At 36.2% G+C, this 22542-nt stretch overlaps 1 protein-coding gene across 1 annotated transcript; it reads left to right on the forward strand.

Moving 5' to 3' along the window:
- Window positions 1–358: 358 nt before the first annotated feature.
- On the forward strand, window positions 359–21914 carry LOC109105673 (metal-regulatory transcription factor 1). The gene is made up of 12 exons (XM_042740370.1): window positions 359–502; window positions 906–973; window positions 2769–3273; window positions 9287–9525; window positions 10501–10632; window positions 10765–10838; window positions 12450–12580; window positions 12681–12755; window positions 12839–12941; window positions 18016–18542; window positions 19701–19758; window positions 20790–21914. Exons 2-12 carry the CDS (start codon window positions 951–953, stop codon window positions 21188–21190), a joined length of 2268 nt encoding a protein of 755 aa, XP_042596304.1. The 5' UTR covers window positions 359–502; window positions 906–950; the 3' UTR covers window positions 21191–21914.
- The last annotated feature ends 628 nt before the right edge of the window (window positions 21915–22542 follow it).

Consider the following 22542-nt stretch of genomic DNA (forward strand, 5'->3'; position numbering starts at 1 on the left):
GAATTAGTAAATATTGGAATTAACACCAGCAAAGTATTTTTCACTGTTAGTTCATTTTAACTAATGTAGTTAACTAACGCGAATAAATTGTAAAGTGTCACCATAAATACTTCACCAAACAATGTCCTCATAATATGCTAACACTTTACAATAAGGTCTTATTAGATGGATAATGCGTTAGTTAACATTAAGTAATTATGTGCAATATATATTTTCCCAGCATTTATTAATTTTAGTTAAAAAATAAAATAATAATAATAATAACAATTGTTCTTTGTTCATGTTATTCATGCAATTTTTAAAATGTGTTAGTAAATCTAAAAATTAACATTAACTAGGAAATGCTGCAGAAGTATTGTTTATTGTTAGTGTTTCTGGGGTGTGATGTGATGCTGAACTGAACTGATCTGGAGTCTGTGCGCGCGCCGCTGTTCATGATGGTGCCGCTGCGGAGGGATGAGGACACAACATTACAGAGGCCTCCAGCGTCTTTATAGCACTGGTAAATGCATTAAACTATTTTAATCTGCTTGGTTTGGGGGTGTAAAAGCGCGTCGTTATCGTTCAGATGTTTTAATGGCTTGTCTCGGTTTCATTAGAGTTTCTGTTCAATGCTAACGGGATAAATATGTTAGCATACGTCCACCCTGCGTGCTTTAACCATCACATATTTAGCGTGTTCACAATATTTTACATTTTAACCGGTTAAAACGTCAAATTAACTGCGCCTGTGTCCATCGATACCGGTTAATGTGATCTATAAACTAGTGTTAATGGCTAGCTGATGAAGCTAACGCCTGTCAATGGAGACTCTGCTAGCACATTAGCCTGTTAGCTTCTCTCTGCATTCTTAATAAAACACGACCGCTTTAAGTGATTACATGTGTGTTGCTTAATTATTTCAGCCCTTTTGTCTTTGGGATGTTGACCGGACAGAAGCAGATTAACTAATGACTCGAGCTTCAATACACAGGTGAGCTAACAGTTAGCAGTACTGACATGACAGTTTGTGTTTATAACAACATTTCCAGTTTAAGATGAATATGACACGTTTATGACTTCACGACATTAAAGACTGCATGTTTTTAATGTGTCTAATGTATTCGCGTCTTTCTCTGTGTGTGTGTGTGTTTAAATTGATAAATGTAAATGTTGTCTTGCATGACTTGTGATTGTCATCAATGTCAAAGTGAACATGGAAACTTCTAGAAAGTGTCCAGAATGACAGAAGCCTCACCTGCTTTGAGGCTCATTGTGTATTATTATTATTATTATTATTATTATTATTATTATTGTTTTTTTTTTTATTATTATTGTGTTTGTTTTTTTGTGAAATGTTTTTTTCTTTGTAACCGTGTAGTATGAGAGGCATTCGTAGTGTACACTGTCTGCTTTCAGCTGTCTTCCTAGACTGCATCTTTTGTGCATAATAATGTAGAGAGCTTCCCTCTAGAGCATTTCGAGCATCATGAGATGGTAAGCTCCCTTCCTAGACAGCATGTATGGTTATTATAACCTAGTACAGTCTCTTCCTAGATAACATCATAATCTTAAAAATGTGAGTGACGTTTTCAGGCATCAGAGGTTTAGACTCAGAACATGATGTCCGAAGTGCTGTCTAGCTAGTCAGCGTGCTCTGTTTTGTGACGTAGCCGGTGTGTCTGGGTCATGTGTGTCTAGGTTTGTTTTAGGCTGACCATAGTTTCAGTTTGCAGATGCACCTTTCCTCTGATTGTTTTGTAGTTACTCTAACACCTGCATTGTCCTGGATTCGTGCTGTATTCCCAACACATTACGCTGTTTGTTATTTATATTGGAATACCTCTTATTAAAACAAAACTGTAAAACGGATATGTTGTTGATATGTGATATATGTTAATTAAACTGAATTATGTGAATGATTTATGTAAATGTACCTAAACTTACAAGATAGCATTTATAAAACATTTTTTTTCTTGATAATGCGCACATTACACTGTAATAGATCTTTACTTATTTCCTTACTGTTCCTCATTTAATCATTATGATAACCTGCAGTTGTTATAACGATTTAGTGAGGAATGATGTTATTTTAGTATTAATTATATGCCATCATAGCAGTTATTAATTTTGATATAACTTTATATGTTTTAAGTTTTACTCTTTTTTTTTTTTTTTTTTTCATTTTAGTAGTTTTTTTACTTTTAATATTTCTATTTAATTTTAATTTATTTTCATAAAATTTTTAGTTTTGCTAATTTTAGTACTTATATCACATAACTCATTTATTTAGGTTAGCTGCCAAGGCAACATTTTTCATCTGATGTTTATATAATTTTATTTGAACTTAAGTTCATTTACCATAAATATTTTTAATATATATATAAACCTGTCTGATATTTATCTATTTATTTATTTTGGTTCAGCTTTTTTATTTACGGAAAACAATTATTATTATTATTATTATTTATTATTATTATCTAATATTTATCTTATTTTAGTTTAGCTTTATTGCAGATATTGAAAACAATTTTTAAGTTTTTTGTTGTTGTTCATCTGATATTTATCTTAATTTATTTCAGCTTTATATTTGTTGTTGTTTTCATTTGTTTTTCATCTGATATTTGTTTCTTATTTCAACTTTTTCATTCAATGAAAAAAAATATTTTTTTCATTAAAAAACTAATCAATTTAGTCTATGATTGAGGGCTATAAATCCTGTTTTCTATTTGATTACTTGGCGTTGTGTGCTATGAATATTGTCTTAAACCGTTTTGAATGTATTCCAGCCGCAACAAAAGCAAGCACGTGGACACGAACCCAGGACTGAGCTCCTCCGTCAGGATCATGGGAGAGAATGGCCCTCTCTCGGTGACAGCCATGCTCTTTGAGGACGAGGAAGAGGATGTGGACAAACTGGGCCGTGAGGAGGAAGATGAGGACAAGATGGCAGACTTTGACAAGGACGACAGCATAATCTCGGGACCCTCGTCCTCCTCGGGAAGGGTCTATGATCGCACCACGGTGCTCATCGAGCAGGACCCCATCCGCCTGGACGAGGAGGGCGAGGAGGACGGCATGGCCTTCCTGCAGGAGGGAGAGTGTGAGGGGGACGAGGGCTCTCTGGCCTTCATGGGTGACCCGGATGGCATGTCGCAGGGATACATACACCACACCATCTCTGCGGACCAGATACAGTTCATCATTAACCCGGGGTCCACCCCTATGCCGCGAAACATCGAGGGCGCAACGCTGACGCTACACTCCGAGTGCCCCGAGACCAAGCACAGAGAGGTGAGCAGCTTATCTGACAGAGCATTGCTTTCAGTGACGACCCTCAGTGTTTGGTTTGTGTTAAATCTGGTGGCGTGTCCATCAGTCAGATCTGCTTGTTCAGGGAAAGCAAATCAGATAAGCTGGGAGAGGGATGGGTGTGTTTGCATGGGGCATTCATCCCCACAGGATCTGTGTGTTTCCACGTGATTTCACATCAGAGCTCTGGACCCAGCCGTCCTCAGCTCTTATGGCTGGTTGCTGCTCCAGTAAACTTCCTCTGTCTGCGATCTGGTTAAATCACAAGAGACCCAGACCTCACACTGGCCCTAACCACATGCTGAACATCCAGTCTGGAAGTCAGTCAGATGTTAATGCACTGAGCACTTGATTGATTTTTTCCTAAATTATTCGTTTTTTTTTTTTTTTTTTCCCTGAATTCCATGTTTCCCATTTTTATGTTTACTGGATTTCATTTTGATGGTTTTATTAAATGTTAATAATCAGAACAAATTAATAATTTATTAAAAGTTCAACAATAATAGTGACATTTTTGGTTTTTTTTTTTATGTTTTCATAAAATTTTTTTGTCTTTTTAATTTTTTGTCTATTCATAAAGCTATAACAATCTAAAAATGTATTCAAAAAATAGTGCCCTTTGAAATCTGTTATTTTGTCCCAAATTCCATGGGTTTTTTTTTTTCCGTTTTGATTTCTCTGAGTTCTGTTTCAATGGTTTAAATACATTTTAATCATAAAAAAGCATGTACAGTTACTTCAATTTTTAAAATGTTAAAAATAGTGCCCTATGAAATGCATTTTATTTTAAATCCTAAATTCTATCTTAATGTTTTTTAAATGTTAATAATAAATGGTTTGTTTTATGATTTAATACAAATGTATTACAATAATAATAAAATGAATGCATAAAGCCTAATTAATTTAATTAATCTTTTTTTTTTTTAATTTTAATAATTTGTTTTTATAATTTTTTAAAGTTTTTTTTTTTTTTTATTTATTTATTTTTTTTACACAGAAGCTGTGTAAACAGAAGCTAAAATTAAAGTTTTAGATAATGAAATGGAAATAAAGTTTTGGGAATTAAATTCAGTTGGTTCTTTGTCATTGAGCTGCCTCTCACTATTTCAACTAAACAAATTGCACATTTTGCTACTGTAGCATCATTTGTGGTTAGGGTGAAGTGTGTCCACACTGCTGACAGTGTTTACGCAGTCATCAGAAACTGGATACTGTTCCAGGCCTTAAAAAAACTGCTGTGGCTGCCCATTATTTGGTGCATCACTAGCAGATCTTTAAACTCAAGTCTTGTTCTGTGATTAGTGATGATGACTCAGTCTGAACACTAACTGCTCTTCCTCACTCACAGCACAGATCTCTGCCAGTGTGATGTGTAGTGTTGACGCTGACGTTCAGATGACGTACAAAGAGGTGATCATCATCACAATTCCTCGGGTTATTTATCTGTTTCCTTTGACTTTCTGCAGTGCTTTATTAATATTCCCAACCTGGCAACCATGCGCTCTCTCTCGCTGCGTTGTTGAGCTGAAATCACTGGCAAACATGTATGTTAGAGTTAAGCATTCTCTATTGAGATATTCTACTCAAATAAAAGTTAGATTCAGTTTTTCGTTCACACAGTCGTTTGTGCTGTTCGCTGCGACTAAATCTGCCAGAAAACCATGCGAGCTGAGGTTTGCTTGATTCTCTTGAAAGTGCAATAATTTTGATGAAATGAAATGACAGTGAGTGTGATTAATAATCGTGATTATATCTTTGAGCAAAATAATCTTGATGAACAGTTTAATCATTATCTTGCTGTCCTACCGGGAGGCTGACATAAATATTTGGGGGTCATTATGAAGACATTTAGTCTCAGAGACGATATGTGATCAATTGACTATTAAGCTGACAGATATTATGTAACATTTGTAATGATGTCATGCTGAACAGGCTGAAGATGCAAACAAAAAGCATTCAAATATTGTCATAATGTAGTATTTCTCATGTGGAATGGCCACCGCAAAGCAGAAATAGAGTAATTTGGCTGCAACAAATGGCTCCAGGTGGTTTATTTGCATTACACAGACTTGCAAATGACCAGCTTTTACTGCCCACACACACACACACACACACACATATTGAAAGGTCATTCATCACATCTACAGCTACACAGCTTTGTCTCATAATAACCCTAAATACTTGGACATGTTTGTAGTTGTCTTTTTTTGTATGTCACACTGTGTGTTACATGAGATCGTTATTCTTGCTTTTGTGTTCAGAGAATGATTGATGATGTTGATAATTTGTATGAGAGCACAGCTACAAGCCACAGCACCCAATTACGCTCATATTATGCTCAAATCCGATGTTTTCAGGTGTTTTTTCTCATGACCTTTTAAACGTGACCCATCTGTGACATTGCTCTGGATGTCTGAACGCACAAGACACTAAAATAATAAATACATTTTTAGATTAATTTGAATATATTCACGTTTGCTGCTGTTTAAAAGTTTTGTGCCAGTAAGATGTTTTGATGTTTCTGTAAGAAGTCTCTTATGCTGACCAAGGCTGTATTTAGACCTATTTATTTTCTTAAAACAGAAATATGATTAAATATTATTAAAATGTAAAATATTTTTTTTATGTGAATATAATGTAAAATGTAATTGATTTCTGTGATCAAAGCTGAATTTCAGAAATCTTCAGAAATCATTCTAATATGCAGATTTGCTGCTCAAGAAACATTTCTGATTATTATCAATGTTGAAAACTATGGAAGCCCGTTTCCGCCACTGAATAAAATGTATAAAAAATGTAATTGGGTCTTTTTGTCTTTTTTTTGTTAATATCTTGCAATTCTGACTTTATAACACGCAACTGTGAGTTATAAAGTCAGAATTGCGAGATATAAACTCACAATTGTGAGTTATAAAGTTTTTTCTCGCAATTGTGAGTTTAGGCCTAAATCTTGCAATTCTTACTTTTTTTTTTTCTCACAATTGCGAGTTCATATCCCACAATTATGACTTTTTTCTCAGAATTGCATGTTATAAAGTCAGAATTGCAAGTTTATATCATACAATTCTGTGAAAAAAAAAGAACCTTGCCTTGTATTATTTTTTATTTAGTGGTGGAAACGGGCTTCCATAGAAAACAGCTTTGCTGCTTCATGGTTTTGTAGATTTTAATTATTATTATTATTATTATTATTTTTTTCAGAATTATAATTAGTCAGTAACAACATAATGTACTTCATTCAGGCCGAAAGTTTGCATGAAAACAAGAGGCAGGATTTATTGCACGAGCCAATCATATCCAATCATAACCGATCATATCCAATTATAGCAACGTAGCATAGCGTAGCCTCATCTCACGTGACTTTCCCCCATTCGTCTCAGTTACCCCCCAAGTAAAGTCATGGCACACTGTGGGGTCTCTGTTGAAAGTCAATGGGCTGAGGGGAAGCAACTTTAGCTGCAGGTGTTACTGTTAGACAGTGTTACTTTATAAAAGCAAGTGACTTTTATACTTTTAATGACATATTTACTCATATTTGTGTTGTTGTTGTTTTTTTTGTAATATAATTATTTTCTCATCCAGTTTTTTGAGGAGACACTGCCTCCCTTGCCTTCTCAGAGGAAACACCCTGGTTGATTATGTACATAATTGAATGAAAACGTAAGGAGGTTTTAAATATGAAGTGTAGTATTAAAAGAGCACTGAGATGACATGGTCAGAAGCAAATGAGGTGATGCATCATTAAAGTTCAATAGTAGGACAAATAAATTGCAGTAGACCATATGAGGATAAAAATGACATTTGGGCTAGACTGTAGCCTTAAAGTGGGCATGCCATTTCCAGAACAAAAGAAGTAAGGTGTGTTGTTGAAGTTATTGTTGTGTTTTGTGTGTTTGCCTGTTAAGAGCAGAGAGAGATCAGCATTATCTCACGGCTTGATGTTCTTCGCTCACAGGAACAGAGATGTCTGCGTCTAAAGAGATTGCTGCTGAATACTGATCAGTGGCTTGATGTGAAAGAGAGTCTGTTTGCTGCTGAAGCACACACACACAGAGGCGCAGGTCATTCAGGGCCACACGTAAACCACTCAGAATAGAGCTCAGTGTTTCCCAAACACAGCAGGACACGCTTTATTGATCCGGTGTTTTGATATAAGCAGCTTATGGAACACTTGAGCAGAATTCTGCGCATAGAATAAAATAATAACTCCTGATATTGTTATCTTGGTTGGTAATTATGTTAATTAATATAACTTATCTTATTTAGGACAATTGCATGTTATACATTTTTTAGACTACACATAAAAAAACTGTTAATACATCAGTAAGTCTAGACCAGAGATGATGAAACAGGTCCAGCTTGCCAGATTTGGCCCTTTGAAGTATTGTGAAATACATTAAGACTTATTTTTTTTATAGGCTTTATGGACAGTCAAGGTGAGAGTGACTCTTGAAGGACCAGCACCATATCCTCTTGTAGCACTGTTTGAAGAATCGATCTTCCAGAATCTGGCAGTAAGTTCTAGAAGCTCATTTTTAGTCAATCCTGCAAGACAGACTTTTCAGGATAGGAGATGGAATAAAAATGAGCTCCTAAAACTTACTTAAACTATTCTTACATACCGATTTACTGCTCAAGAAACATTTCCATGTTGAAATCAGTTGTGCTGCTTAATATTTTAGTAAAAAAAAAAATGTTATACCATCATTTTTGACAAAGAAAGTTTAAAAGAGCAGCATGGAATCAAAACATTCTCCCATTTTTGTAGGCAAGCAATGTGACTCACACTAGAAATGAAATGTCAATCGAACTGTGAGATACTGTCAGTGTTGCGTGCAATGTGCTCTTTTGTGTAAAAAGAAAAAAAATGCACAGAATGCATGTTGCAGAAGTCGTATGAGTAGTATGGCATCATTGGCCAGTATTATGACAGGAAATGAAGAGAAAAGAAGTGGGTTGATTGGGAAATGTCAAGAGCCGGATTTAATGTCATGTTGCACACATGAGCACCACGGGAAGCACCATGTGAGTTAACCACTGGGTTCTGTATCTGACCCACATGCCACCTAAAGAAATAGTACAACTAAAAATGAAAATCTACTCAGGCTATCCAAAAGTTTGTTTCTTTATCGGACAGATTTAGAGAAATGTAGCATTACATCACTTGCTCACCAATGGATCCTCTGCAGTGAATGGGTGCCGTCAGAATGAGAGTCTTAACCGTAATCCAAACCACTCCAGTCCATCAGTTAACGTCTTGTGAAGCAAAAAGCTGCATGTTTGTTAAAACAAAAAAATCCATCATTAATAGTTCTCTGTCTGTAATTTTGCTTTCTTCAGTAGAAAAAGTAACCTCGTCTGAATCGGGAGAGAAATCTGCACAGATCAAGCACCGTTCAAAAGCCAAAACAGAAATATTTTGGTCGGTTTTGATGTGAGAGAAAACAGGAGATGTACTTTTTCATTGGAGGAAGCGTTATTATGGATTATGGACTAGTATTTTGGCCAGAAGCAAAAGTTTGACTTTAAATACGTCATAATTATTTGTTTCTTACAAACAAGTTCATTAATTAATTGATGGACTGGAGTAGTGTTGTGTGGATTACTTGTAATCAGCTCAGATGTTTGGACTCTTTTTTTGAGTGCTTTTATTAGATTAATTTGGTTTACTGATATGGTTTTTATGGAATGCTGAATTTCTTCAAATCTGTTCCCATGAAGAATGGCTGGCTTAAGGGTATGTAGATTTTCAAAAAAGTTTCAAAGTATGTTCAAAGTATTAATTGATAAATTTGTCATTCCACTCCATGCATATTTTAGAAAAATATATATTTTGTTCATTGTAGAGCCTGGCTTCTGTGGGAAAGTGTTGTTTGTGGAAGTTTGACACAAAGGAAAGATTCTGTTCATCTGCGTGATGCCTATTGTTCTCCATTGGAGACCGTTATTCCCAATCTGTCTTTGTGACCGTTGACTCTTTCTGTGCATCTCTCAGGTGAAGCGATACCAGTGCATGTTTGAGGGCTGTACGCGCACCTACAGCACGGCGGGAAACCTGCGCACGCATCAGAAAACGCACCGCGGTGAATACACGTTTGTATGCAACCAGCAGGGCTGCGGCAAAGCCTTTCTCACATCCTACAGCCTGAAGATCCACGTCCGCGTCCACACAAAAGAGAAGCCCTTTGAGTGTGACGTGCAGGGCTGTGAGAAAGCCTTCAACACTCTCTACAGGTTAATATGAGGACGAAGCACTGTTTTTTCATTTTTACATTTGCATGCTTAAGTAGCTGCTCTTGGCCTCCTGTGGGCTTTGCTGTTAGAGAGCGATTGCAGTGTATTGGGGTCTATCAGAAGCTCATGCTCATGTGACTGCTAGCCAGAAGCCACAGTTCCTGTGCGCCTCTGTTTGCTAATGTCCTGCACCCTCAGATATGCATCTAATCAGCCGTAACTCTGCCGGGCAAAGAGTGCAGGTCGTTTTATTGGTTTCTTGGATTTAATTTCTGTATCACACTGGGTTGCCCCGTTCAGAGTGAAATCATACTGGTCCGAAATCACACTCTTTATAACTGTGTAATAAACATGAAACGTAACACAGCCAATCAGAAAACATCACAGTAGAGGTGGGTATTGACTCAGATTGCACAATTCTAATTTCAAGCTCTTAATTCGATTTGACTCTGGATATGTCAGGTAGAGTATATGTAATTTTTCTTAAGGAACAATCTTTCTCAATAAATGCTGTAAACTATACAGGAACCCTGTGATTTTGTCTACCCTATGATATGACTATAATATTAACCCTTAAAATGAATCATTGGTTGAATCTTAAAATGAATCATTGGTTAACTTGATAGTCCAAACTAGTAGTTGTTCATTTTTTTTTATTTTATCAGGAAAAAAATCATTATTATTGGTTGGCTGGCATTGGGAAATGTAATGTTTTGTTGTAATGTTTTTCAGACAGAAAATAGAATGAAATAAGAATTCGGTATTTGGATCTGTGTTTTTATATAAGTGTTTATTTTTTTGAAGCTTGTTTTTTCTCATCGGTGGAAACTTGGTGCTTTGCATCTAGTTGCTTCTAAGTGTTCACTGTCATTATTCATTTACCCATACATAATTCATTCATTTGTATTTTGTATGATGGCATCTGCTCAGTGAGTAAACGTGATCACTGCATGATTGTTGTGTTGCTCTCGTCAGACTGAAAGCACACCAGAGGCTGCACACTGGGAAGACGTTTAACTGTGAATCAGAGGGATGTACCAAGTACTTCACCACACTCAGTGACCTGAGGAAGCACATCCGCACACACACGGGCGAAAAACCATTCCGGTGAGGAAATCTGTTTCAGCACCCAATCAGAGCGTTCACATTGACAATAATGAGTACACACCTACCAAATCATGAAAGTGGTACTTCTGCATATTATTAACGATTGAGGTGCTATTGTGTTTGTGTCTGCAGGTGTGATCATGATGGCTGTGGTAAGGCTTTCGCTGCTAGTCATCACCTGAAAACACATGTACGGACACACACTGGTAAGCCACGCAGTCTGCCCCATGAATGATCTCAAAATGAAAGCAATACACTGACGAAATCTTAACTTATTTACCCTATAAAGCCTACTGTGTCATATTTGATATGCACATTTCTAAGGCCTCTAATTTATCAACATGATCAGAACTTTGCCTAAAAACCTGTTGCACAATCTACTAAATGCCTTCTGTTGTCTGACTGATATTTTATAAGTTTGAGCAAGTAAAAGGTCTTTTAGTCTGATTGTAGAGATGTCCCCCTTCAGTGTGTTTTTCATGCATCTTTTTCCTGTGAAGTCCTTACTGATTTTTATCAAATACATTTTTTTTTTTTTATAGTAACTAGCATATAGGTTTATGATCTTCTAACAATGTCAGCTATATAATGTGAGTCAAATGGTGATTGGTTGGTTATTATCTCTCAGTCATTATTGTATTGCATTGCATTATGTGTTTTCCCCCACAATAAAAACTACTGAGCTTTGATTATTAAACTAAGCATTTAAATATCATCTTACCAATGCATATTATTGGGAGATATAGAGTGGTATTACTGTGATATTAATAAACTGATATTCATATTATTTTATGTAAGTATCTGCAATGCTGTTATAAAGATTGGTCAAGCTATCAGAATTTTATCTCACTTTTTGGCAATATAATATCAACAACTGCACCAAATAGCATTTTTTTTTCTCTCTCTCTTTCCTTGGGTTTGAGTTCTATATTCTCTCTCAATCATATTGAGTCATAAAAGCATGATGTACAAACATGATACTCAACCAAAAACAATTATGTAGAAACACTTCTCTTTTATATTTTGTCCAAAGGTTTAAAAGAAAAAGAAAATCTGACTGATATTTCATACGTCTGATTGCTTCATATGACCTCACACAGCTGAGGGGTTTCTGTAAAATTGGTAATCATTAATCAAACAATAATAATAATAAAAAACATGTTAATGCACAATAAAATAATTGTCGGCGTCAATTAATTAATGCGTTAATGCGATAATAATGCTGTAACTTGCCCAGCCCTAGAATTAATATATATAAGTGAATAAACATTTGTTAGTGTTTTATGTAATCTATTAAAGTATTTATTTTAATTAATTTTTTTGATTATACCAGACTTTCACAGACATTTAAAGGATAGTTCACCCAAAAATGAAAATTGTGTGATTAATTGCTCACACTTGTGTTGTTCCAAACCCATAAGACCTTCTTTCATCATTAATCAAACCATTGAAATAAAAACAATAGATGTGCACAATATATTGGTGGCGTACACTACCATTTTTTAAACAAAATAATACTTTTATTTAGCAAGTATGAATTAAATAGCTCAAAAGTGATGGTAAAGACATTTGTATTGTTACAAAAGTTTGCCTTTTTGTAATGAACACTGTTCTTTTGAACTTTCGAACACAGTTTCCACAAAAATAGATCACTTAAAACGCTTTGAAAATGAAAACTAATTAAATGAATTATTAATTCTTATCCATCATAAATACAAACCCAGAATCTTTTATTTTTTATTTCATAGATAGATAGACCTAATTTAGATAAGAGAACCTGTCCGGTTCTTCTCTTATGGTCTCTTTTTCTGTTCCAGGAGAGAAGCCGTTTTTCTGTCCGAGCGATGGCTGTGAGAAGACCTTCAGCTCTCAGTACAGCCTGAAGAGTCACATTCGGGGTCACGATAAAGGTCCAGGGTTCACCATGAGCAGTCATCCGCTGTCAGAGGTGCGCACTCACATAATCACAGCCCTGTCTGGCTGCTTTGTTACATGGCCGCTTCAGGACAGTGGACTTAATTGGTACTGTTGTACTTGTTCAACTGCAGGATGCGAATCACTCGCTGTGCCTCAGTGATTTGAGCCTCATTTCCACAGACTCTGAGCTCCAGGAAAACCACAATGTGAGTCGCATCCTCGTTTACACAGAGCTGTTTTCAGTGGTCTCTCAGATACGAGTTCATCTCAGCACATGTTCATGTCTCAGTCTCAGGGTTTGGATCTGAACAGCGTCACCCCCATACGAATCTTTGAGCTGATGTTCCAGAGTCCTGAGAACAGTGTCAGCCCGGACGACCCTAAACCCACAGGCAAGAACTTTAGAGCTCGCTGTGTTCAAATACACTGGGTCACTCCTCTTATGCAGTGCGGTTTGAATAAATTAGTGCTGGGCAACGATTCAAATTTTTAATCACGATTGATCGCATTGTTATGCACAGAATTCAAAAATGAATTTAAAAGTAAAGTGTATTGCACAATTTTTCATTTAAAACTACTGCAATATGAACAAAGCAATAACATTTTGTTTTCAAACACTTTAAACAAATAAGGTGCTTTTTTTACAGCAGTAATTATTTTACACCGGCTAGTAGCAGTTAAAATATTTCTTGTAAATCTCAACTTAAACATTAACCACAGAGTTTACAAAACGCTGCACTCCACTGTGCTGAGCGAGAGCACTTCTCTGCTGTCTTCACGTGCTCGCTTGTGAAGTCGTGATTACGAGCTCGTTGCATTCTTTTCTGTTAAAAAATAACAGTGAACAGTGGTTTGTGATTGTTGATGCTTCGCCTAAATAATTTTATCGAGAGCGTCCATGTGAGCGCTGCTACAGTCATAGGCCCTCCACAAATGCTCTCATTGGTTGAGACGCGTGATGACGCTCATCCCAAGCCAGTACTGATCAACATCCCACCCCTCCTGTGACCCATAGTTTGTTAGTAGGTCATGCGTATTCAAAGCCAGTGAGCAACAGGCATTCAAAATAATAATAAAAATAAAACACTGTGTTAATGTGCGATAAAATAATTGTCGGTGTTAATTAATTAATGCATTAATGCGATAACACATTAACTTGCCCAGCACCAGAATAAATATATATATATATACAGTGCCCTCCATAAGTATTGGGACAGCTATGACAAAAATTATTTTGTTATTATTATAAAGCATTGTTCGCTTTGTAGTTAAGACATTTGCAAATATGATTAAAAGATGAATATAAGACAAAAGTACAGAATGTCACATTTTAATATTAGCTGTTTCAACACATACATGTTTTACCAATTAAAAAGGACAGCACTTTTAGAGTTCATCCCATTATTTGATATGAGCATAAGTATTGGGACAGTTGATCTTATGGCAGATGTATGGGTGCCGCAGCATAAATGGCTGCCCACTGCTCCGGGTGTGTGTTCACGGTGTGTGTGTGTGTTCACTGGATGGGTTAAATGCAGAGCACAAATTCTTAGTATGGGTCACCATACTTGGCTGTATGTCACGTCACTTTCACTTTCACTTTCACTTTTTGTTTTAAAGATATTTAGTTGCAGATATCTTGCGTGCAATCAGAGCAGTGAGTTTGTGACCCATAGACGTCACCAGACTCTTGGTCTCATCCTTTGAAATGCGTTTCCCAGCCTTTAATGCAGCCAATTCCAACTGTTGCTTATTTTGGGGAGTTTCTGCCTTTAGTCTTCTCTTCAGTTGTTGAAATTCATGTTCAGTCTGATTTAAATCTGGAGATTGACTTTGCCAATCCCAGACTTTTTTTATTTTTTTTTCTTGATGATATACTCCTTGGTTGTGATGGGGTGTTTTTTTTGGTTGTTGTGTTGTTGTAATGTATTATGTGGTTTTTTATGATTATTATGGTGTTTTTTTGTTTATTGTTGGTAGGGATGTTTCTGTACTCTTCCAAATACATTCTGCTACTGTCATCATACATTGTCATCATTAAAATTGAGAGCAGATTGAAACAGCTTTTATGATTTGTCTGTCATCAACTACTGTTGTTTATCAGGTCATTGTTGGATGCTGATGTCACTGATGGTTTCCAAACTCTTGATTTCTCCATGCCCTTTGTTTTTTCTATAGCTCTAATTGATATACGTTTTTCTTTTAGCATCCAAATTGCTTGCTTTTCTCTCAAAGTCAGCTCCCTCGTCTTCATCCTGGTTTTTGTGTGTCGTCATCTAATGCAAGATTTAGAATGCAGAGGGAATGGATATAGCTGATACTACATATTCCCTACTTATAATATCTGAATAATTAATGCAACAGGACACAGCTGAACACTTAGAAAGACCTGTGAGGCAACTGTTCCAATACTTATGCTCAAATCTGATAGAGGGATGAAACAGAAAGTGCTGATCTTCTTAGTTGGTAAAACATCTGTGTTGAATCACCCAATAATAAAATGTGATATTCTGTAGTTTTCTCTCATATTTATCTTTTTTATCATATTTACAGATTTCTTGACTCCACAGCAAACAGAACTATTTTGTCGTTACTGTTCCAATACTTATGGAGGGCACTGTAAGTGAATAAGCATTTGTTAGTGTTTTATGTAAGTATTTATTTTAATTTATTTTTTGAGTATACCAGACTTTCAGGGATTTTTGCAAGCATTTAAAGGGATAGTTCACCCAAAAATGAAAAGTATGTCATTAATTACCCTCATGTTGTTTCAAACCCATAAGACCTTCTTTCATCTTCAGAACACAATTTAAGATATTTTTGATGAAATCTAAAGGCTCTCTGACCCTCCCGTAGATAACAAGGGAACTACCACGGTCAAGGCAAAGAAAAGTACCAAGATGATCGACAAAGTAGTCCATGTGAAATCAGTGGTTCAACCGTAATGTTACGAAGCTACAAGAGTACTTTTTTTGCCCAAAGAAAACATAAATAACGACTTCATTCCACATTTCCTTCTCTACTACATCACTTGTGGACGTGCGTTCACGACCACACCACGATGCGAGTGTGTGGCGGTGCCGGCGCTGACCCAGATCTGGCGTGATGATGTTGAACACGTGCCATGCCTTGTGCCTTGTGTTCAATGTCATCATACCAAATTTGGGTCAGCGCCGGAGCCGCCGGGTGAACTATCCCTTTAAAATTTATAGTGTAAACATGATAGCAACAGCCATATCACCCTGCAGCCCTAGACTGGTCGCCACTGAAGCTAAGCAGGGTTGTGCCTGGTCAGTACCTGGATTGGAGACCTCCTGGGAAAACTAGGTTGCTGCTGGAAAAGGTGCTAGTGAGGTCTGTGTGGGTCCTAGCGCCCCAGTATAGTGATGGGGACACTATACTGTCAAAAAGCACCGTCTTTCAGATGAGACATTAACCCGAGATCCTGACTCTCTGTGGTCATTTAAAATCCCAGGATGTCTTTCAAAAAAGAGTAGAGGTGTGACCTCGGCATCCTGGGCAGATTTGCCCATCGGCCTCTGACCATCATGAACTCCTAACAATCCACATATCTACTGATTGGCTTCATCACTCTGTCTCCTACCCACCAATAAGCTGGTGTGTGATGGGCTTCCAGGTGGATGCTGCACACTGGTGGTGGATGAGGAGATCCCCCTCACAATTTAAAGCACTTTGAGTGCTTAGGAAAGTACTATATAAAATGAAATGAATTATTATTATAACATGTTAAAAATTTGTTAAACCTACCAGCCAAAAGGTAACATTGTGATAAAACATTTTAGAAACCTGTTAGCAAAAAGTTATGTATAATGAAGCATATAAAAACATGCTAGCAATGTGTTAAAACATGGTTGCAACATTGATAAACATGTTAGTGAAGCATGTTAAAATGTGCTAAAACAATGGATTTAAACCTGTTATAAACATTCCAGCAATGTATTAAAATGTGATAAACATGTTAGTAATGTTCTAAAACATGTTCAGAACATGTGAAATCATGCAACGTGTTAAAACATGGTAGTTTGTTAAACATGACAGAAACATGTTAAAACATTCCAGCAATGTGTTAAAACATGGTAACAATACGAAAGAACATATTAGTAACATGTTAGCAATCTGCTTATGCATCTTAGCAACATGTTATATGTTAGAAATGTGTTAACAATATGTTAAAACATTAGCAATGTGCTCATACATCTTAGCAACATGTTAGAAACATGGGAACAACGTTAAAACATGCTAACACTATATTGGGAATGTGCTAAAAAATGTGCTAAAACACGCTGATAACATGCTAAAACATGTTAGAAATGTGCTTAACTATGCTAGCAATGTAAAAACATGCTATTTTTTAAAACATGGTAGCAACGTGATGGAACATATTAGTAACATGTTAGCAATGTCCTCATACATCTTAGCAACATGTTACAGCATGTTAGAAATGTGGTAACAACATGTTAAAACATGCTTACACTTAGGAATGTGCTAACAATTTTTAAACATGCTAGTAACATGCTAAAACATGTTAGGCATAAGCTTAAATGTGCTAGCAATGTGTAAAAACATGCAATTTCTTAAAACATGGTAGCAACATATTAAAACATGTAAACATGGTAACAGTGTGTTGCAACGAGTTAAAAGTGTGTTAAAACATGCTAGCAATGTGATAAAACTTTTCTAACATGTTTTATCACATTGCTGGTATGTTTTAACATTAAATGACATGTTAAAATGTTAGAAACATTAGATATGTAAAACACCATGTTAGAAACATGTGCTCCTGTAGCTCAAGTGGTAGAGCATTGCGTTAACAAGCGCAAGGTTGGGGGTTCGATTCCCTGGGAACACATGATAGGTAACAATTGATAGCCTGAATGCACTGTAAATCGCTTTGGATAAAAGCGTCTGCTAAATGCATAAATTTAATTTAATTTAAATTTTAAACCTGTTAACAACATTTTACAAAAAATGTTAGAAACATGTTAACATGATAAGACGTTTGAAATATGTTAAAGCATGGTAACAATGTGTTAAATAAGCAATATGTTAAAACATGTTAGAAACATTTGCATCCTTATTGTGTTAAAACATAATAGGAACATGTTAACGATTTGTTAAAACATTCAAGCAAAATGCTAAAAATGTTAGAAACAGGTTGACATGGTAAAACATGCTAGAAACATAGTGAAAACGTTCTGGAAATATGCTTAAAACATGTTACAACGTCACTCACACAATACATATTAGAAAATGGCTTGGTGTACAAATTCGCAAATTGGGACAATACCTACTAATACTTTGTAGCAAAATGCTAGAAATATGCCACAAACAGCGTCCATCTTTGACATTTCAACCAGCATATTTATGACAAAATGTACTGCATAGTAGGAGTGAGCCATCACATATCCTGTGGCTCAATCTGACGTCAAGCTTCTGTCTCTCCAGATAACCTAGCGGAGTCTTTTGGCCTTGAGTCGTCACCTCAGACAGCTGCTGCAGAAGTGTCTGATCAGTCCCCTTCATCCACCTCTTCCCCATCCTGCTCCATCACGACCCCTGATGTGGAGGCTCAGAGTCCGCCTACAGCACTCCCCTCTCAGTCGGCCCCGCCTCCTCCCGCTGTCAGCAGCTCATTACTGACCTCCACTTTCCCTTGTGCTCCGCCCACCTCATCACACTCACATGAAGTGCCCGCTCCATCTGCACCCTCAGTTGCCCAGCATTACGTGACACTGACCTCTACGGCTCAGCCGGGGCCTCCGCCATCCGCGCCAGGAGTCTCCAGCGTGCCGGCCGTGACGACTGAGGTGACGGCAGCAGTAACGCACACGGTGCCTTTGGCTCCTCCTCCTCCTCCTGCGATCACTATCGCCCCCACACTCGGCCTGCAGCCCAGCATCGTCATGTCTGATCAGAACCTGCAGTGGATCCTCAGCAGTGCCGCCAGCGCGCAGCAAAACCCTGAACAACAGGTCCAGCAGTCTACATCTATGGTTTTGCTTCTGCTAGCTTCAGCTGCATGTTTGTCTTAATTTATTAAGCTGGAATTAATTTGCCGTTAAAGGTATAGTTCACCCAAAAATGAAAGTTTTGTCATTATTTACTCGCCCTTGTGCCATTCCAAACCCATAAGACTTTTATTTTTATGCAAAACACAAAGAAAGTTTTTTTTAATGAAGCCTGGGAGTATCGCTCTTTTGCAAGAGCAAAACTTCAAAAAGTTCATAAAGATAGCATAAAAGAAATTGTGAAAGTAAAAGATTTATTTTATGATGTCTTTATGAACTTTTTGAAGCTCGAAAGTTTTAGTGAAAAAAAACTGAATTGAAAAAAGAAATTACTTCATTTGTTTTTCTAACATTTATGGAAATCTTACAGGTTTGGAATGGCATGGGGGTAAGAACCTGATGACAGAAATGTATTTTTTTGGTCAACTAAACTAGCATCATGTTAGAAACATGTTAGGAATGTGCTAAAATGTTGTAGTAACATATTAAAACGTTAGAAACATGCTAACAACATGTTAAAAATGTTAGAAACATAAAAATCTTTATGGCTAAAACCCATTTTTTATAGTGAGGTTTTTTTAGGTGCATTTTGTTTTTGATGCGTATTGAAGTTTGTTCTGGCCAAGAATTAGCCACTGTATCAGAAACCAGGACGACATTCAAAGATTTGATGCTATGAACCTCACAATGTTTCTCAAATCCAGCTGCTAATTCATCCTCAAAGGCGCACATCATAGCAGCTCGACAAATTTAAAACACAAAGTTGACTTTAAAGTAAATAGTTACAACCATTATGGCCTTCATATAGACATCAGTGAAATCAGTCAGTAATAGGTACTTATTGCCATTGTTATTGCTATTTAGCATCATGTGTGTGGTTTTGTTTTTAAGTTAACTATTTCACTGCTTGCTTTTGCTTTTACAAACAAGCTTATCTTGTCTGATAGGCATGTGTGATTATTTTTCAGAAATTCTCTAAATTTCTTTTTTACTGTTAGATTGTTTTAACAGTAGCTATGATTTTAATAATTGTCTAGTTCAGGTTTGAATTAATGGCATAAGTTTAAGTTTATTAAGTTTATTCTTCTCAGTTTTTGACATGACTACTGCTTTTATTTTCAGGGCCCAAAAGTAGAGAAGGTCTTTTTTACAACAGCCATTCCAGTTGGTGGACATTCAGGTATGATTGAATTTTTATTGATTTTAACATTTGTAATGACAACAGAATGAATGCTACATGAATTTTTTATTTTTATTTTTTTATGCAATTCCAGCTTCTGATTCTCTTGATAGGTTAAGCATAATCTGCTATGATATTTACTGATTGGTTATTTATCCTTAAAACGTTTTTCCATTTTGACTTTATATTTGACTTTTTATTGCACTGATTTGAGGTTTTGAGATGTTGAAGGTTTATAATAGGTTGAAGTGAGTAATTTTTCTTTTTTATATTTTAAATCTTTTAACCATTTGTCACCACACCGCAAGTAGTTGCTGTATGCTGTAGGAAGAAGGAAATAATAATTGTCAACATGTTTTTTTTTGTTAGTGTTGATGTTGTATGAGGTAAGGATTATTTTTTAACAAATCCCAATAAACCTTTAGAATATAGATAGGAAAAATTTTAAAGTTTGGTGTGTGCAAGTGAAAACAGCCTTTGCAGATTAGTGATTGAAATATACAGATGTCAAACGAAAAAGTGCAATAAAATGTGTATTTATTTTTGGATTTTTGAAATCAAAACATCCCACTATCCTGAAAAAAACAGCCCAAAATCTCAAAATTGGCCTGAAAAAAACGTTTAAAAAAAAAAGTTTTTTTTGTCTGTGGTGTATAAAATTGTTTTATAAGTGTGAATTTCCGGTGTTAATATTAGGAATTTTACTGATTTAGCTTTTGAGAGAAGCTTCTAGTTTAACCTGTTTTCATAATTTAGAAAAAAACAGAAAAATGTTACATAAGTGTGAATTTCTGGTGTTAGAAACTGGATGAGGGCAATAACGTCTGAATAAAATAGAAAAAGTCAGAATGTTAGTCATTGGACACCATTGTATTATATTATTTTGGAAATTTTTTTATTTTAATTGAAAATTTTGTTAATTAAGGAAATTGGTTGGGGGAAGTTTAACATTAATTAAGTTTTTTTTTTTATTTTTATTTTTTTTTTTCAATATTTTATATATTATATTTTTGCTGTTGTGGTTGTTTCAGGGAATGCAGTGCAGCAGATCGGTCTGAGTCTGCCGGTCATCATCATAAAGCAGGAGGAGTCCTGTCAGTGTCAGTGTGCCTGCAGAGACTCGGCTAAAGACAAGAGCACTGCCACCTCGCTGGAGAAGTCAAAGAACACGTCGTCGCCTCCTCCTGCTCCTCCAGCTCCTCCAGCCCTCCCCGAAGAACCTCCATCCTGCTGCCCATCCAAAGAGAACCCCGCTCAGCCCCTAGAGGACAACCTGGCACCTCCGGTGACCCCCAACACCCCCAGCGATGGCCTGGCCGGCATGGATGTGTCAGATCTGCTCAGTCCAGACACCACGGCCAAAATAGAGGCCCTGCTCATGGTGGCGGATGAGTTCGGCATGCCTGATAGAGCAAGCAGCAGCGCCCCCTAGAGGCTCAGGCCTCGCTGTTCGTCTGTACCGTGTACGGATGGGTATCTCACACACACCTGTACCTCTGCTATAGGCACGCGTCTCTCCCCAGGCCTGTGTGACCCTGATCCGAGTGAGTGGTTTTTGGTGCACTTTTAAGGGAGAGTAGCAGACGGAGCAGTTTAGGGAACCAGGAGAAGTAGTTTAGTTGCTTCTCATAATGATTTGAGTGTCGGTAGTGTTTTAACCCCGCTGTTTTGGTAGATTATTTCAGAGATTATTTAAAGATCTAAATCTGCTTATAGAGATTCTCCGTATAAAACAAGATGAGGTTTGGCCGGCCACATGCTGTGCTTGAGTTTAAACTTGAAACCCTCTAGATCGATGGGAACGTACTGCACGCTGATTCACTGGTGTGTCTGAGACTTCAACAGAAGGGCCTTCATCACAGCTTGTGGGTAATGAAGTCATCTGCGGAAAGTCCTGCACATTGAAACGTTGAAGTATTTTATGTGTAATTTATTAGAAAGGCTGCAGTGCTCAAAATAATATTAATAATGTGATTTGTTGAGGTTTTATTTTACAGTTTGTCATTCTTGATAAACTGCAATGAACATTTACCTGCCTTTTAAATGTAATTTAGGTTTGTTTGGCTGCCTATAACTTGGTATTTAATTTTATGTATGTTAATTTATTAAAATACTCAATTGTTGGATAAATGTAGCTCTCTTTCCCAACTTTTCACTATATTTTTCTAGATTTTCCCCAAACTAAGTCTGTCTTGAAGTGAATCTCACGAAACCTGTCTAGAAATTTTCTGGGTTGTATTTCCCACAATCAAAACAAAAATATAAAATAGTCATTTTTGCATAAAGAAAGTTAACTGTATTTTACTTTTTTTTTTTTTTATTATTAATGACAATTTCATTCCTCCAATTGTCATTATAGTAATTTAAAAATAATATAAACAATAAATAAATATATTATTTAAACTGAATAATATATAATATCGTGACCACAAATTAAGAATTCATTCCCACGACAATTTTTTTATTTTTTTTATTGTAACATGATTTATTCATTTGTTTTAATTATATAATGGCCATGATTTACTACAATGAGGAATCAAATTAGTATATCATGGCCACAATTTATGAATTCACTCCCTCGTTGTAGTAAATTGTGGCTACTATTTACTAAATCATTCCCTTGTTTTAGTTAAATTAGTATGGGGCCATGATTTGTTAAATCAAGGGAACAAATTAGTAAATTGTGGCAATGAATTAACAAGTCATGGGAAGAAGTCCTTAATTTGTAGCTACAATATACAATATATAGTCTTTTCTTTATGCAAAAAAATAGATGTTTCTTTT

The sequence above is a fragment of the Cyprinus carpio genome, chromosome B16 (assembly GCF_018340385.1).
Source record: "Cyprinus carpio isolate SPL01 chromosome B16, ASM1834038v1, whole genome shotgun sequence".
Lineage (NCBI taxonomy): Eukaryota > Metazoa > Chordata > Actinopteri > Cypriniformes > Cyprinidae > Cyprinus > Cyprinus carpio.

Coding starts and splice junctions, on each gene's coding strand:
- LOC109105673 (XM_042740370.1), top strand. CDS start 951: ATGACTCGAGCTTCAATACACAG. Junction 10,633..10,764: donor ACGGGCGAAAAACCATTCCG/GTGAGGAAATCT, acceptor TTGTGTCTGCAG/GTGTGATCATGATGGCTGTG. Junction 12,942..18,015: donor GGACGACCCTAAACCCACAG/GCAAGAACTTTA, acceptor CTGTCTCTCCAG/ATAACCTAGCGGAGTCTTTT.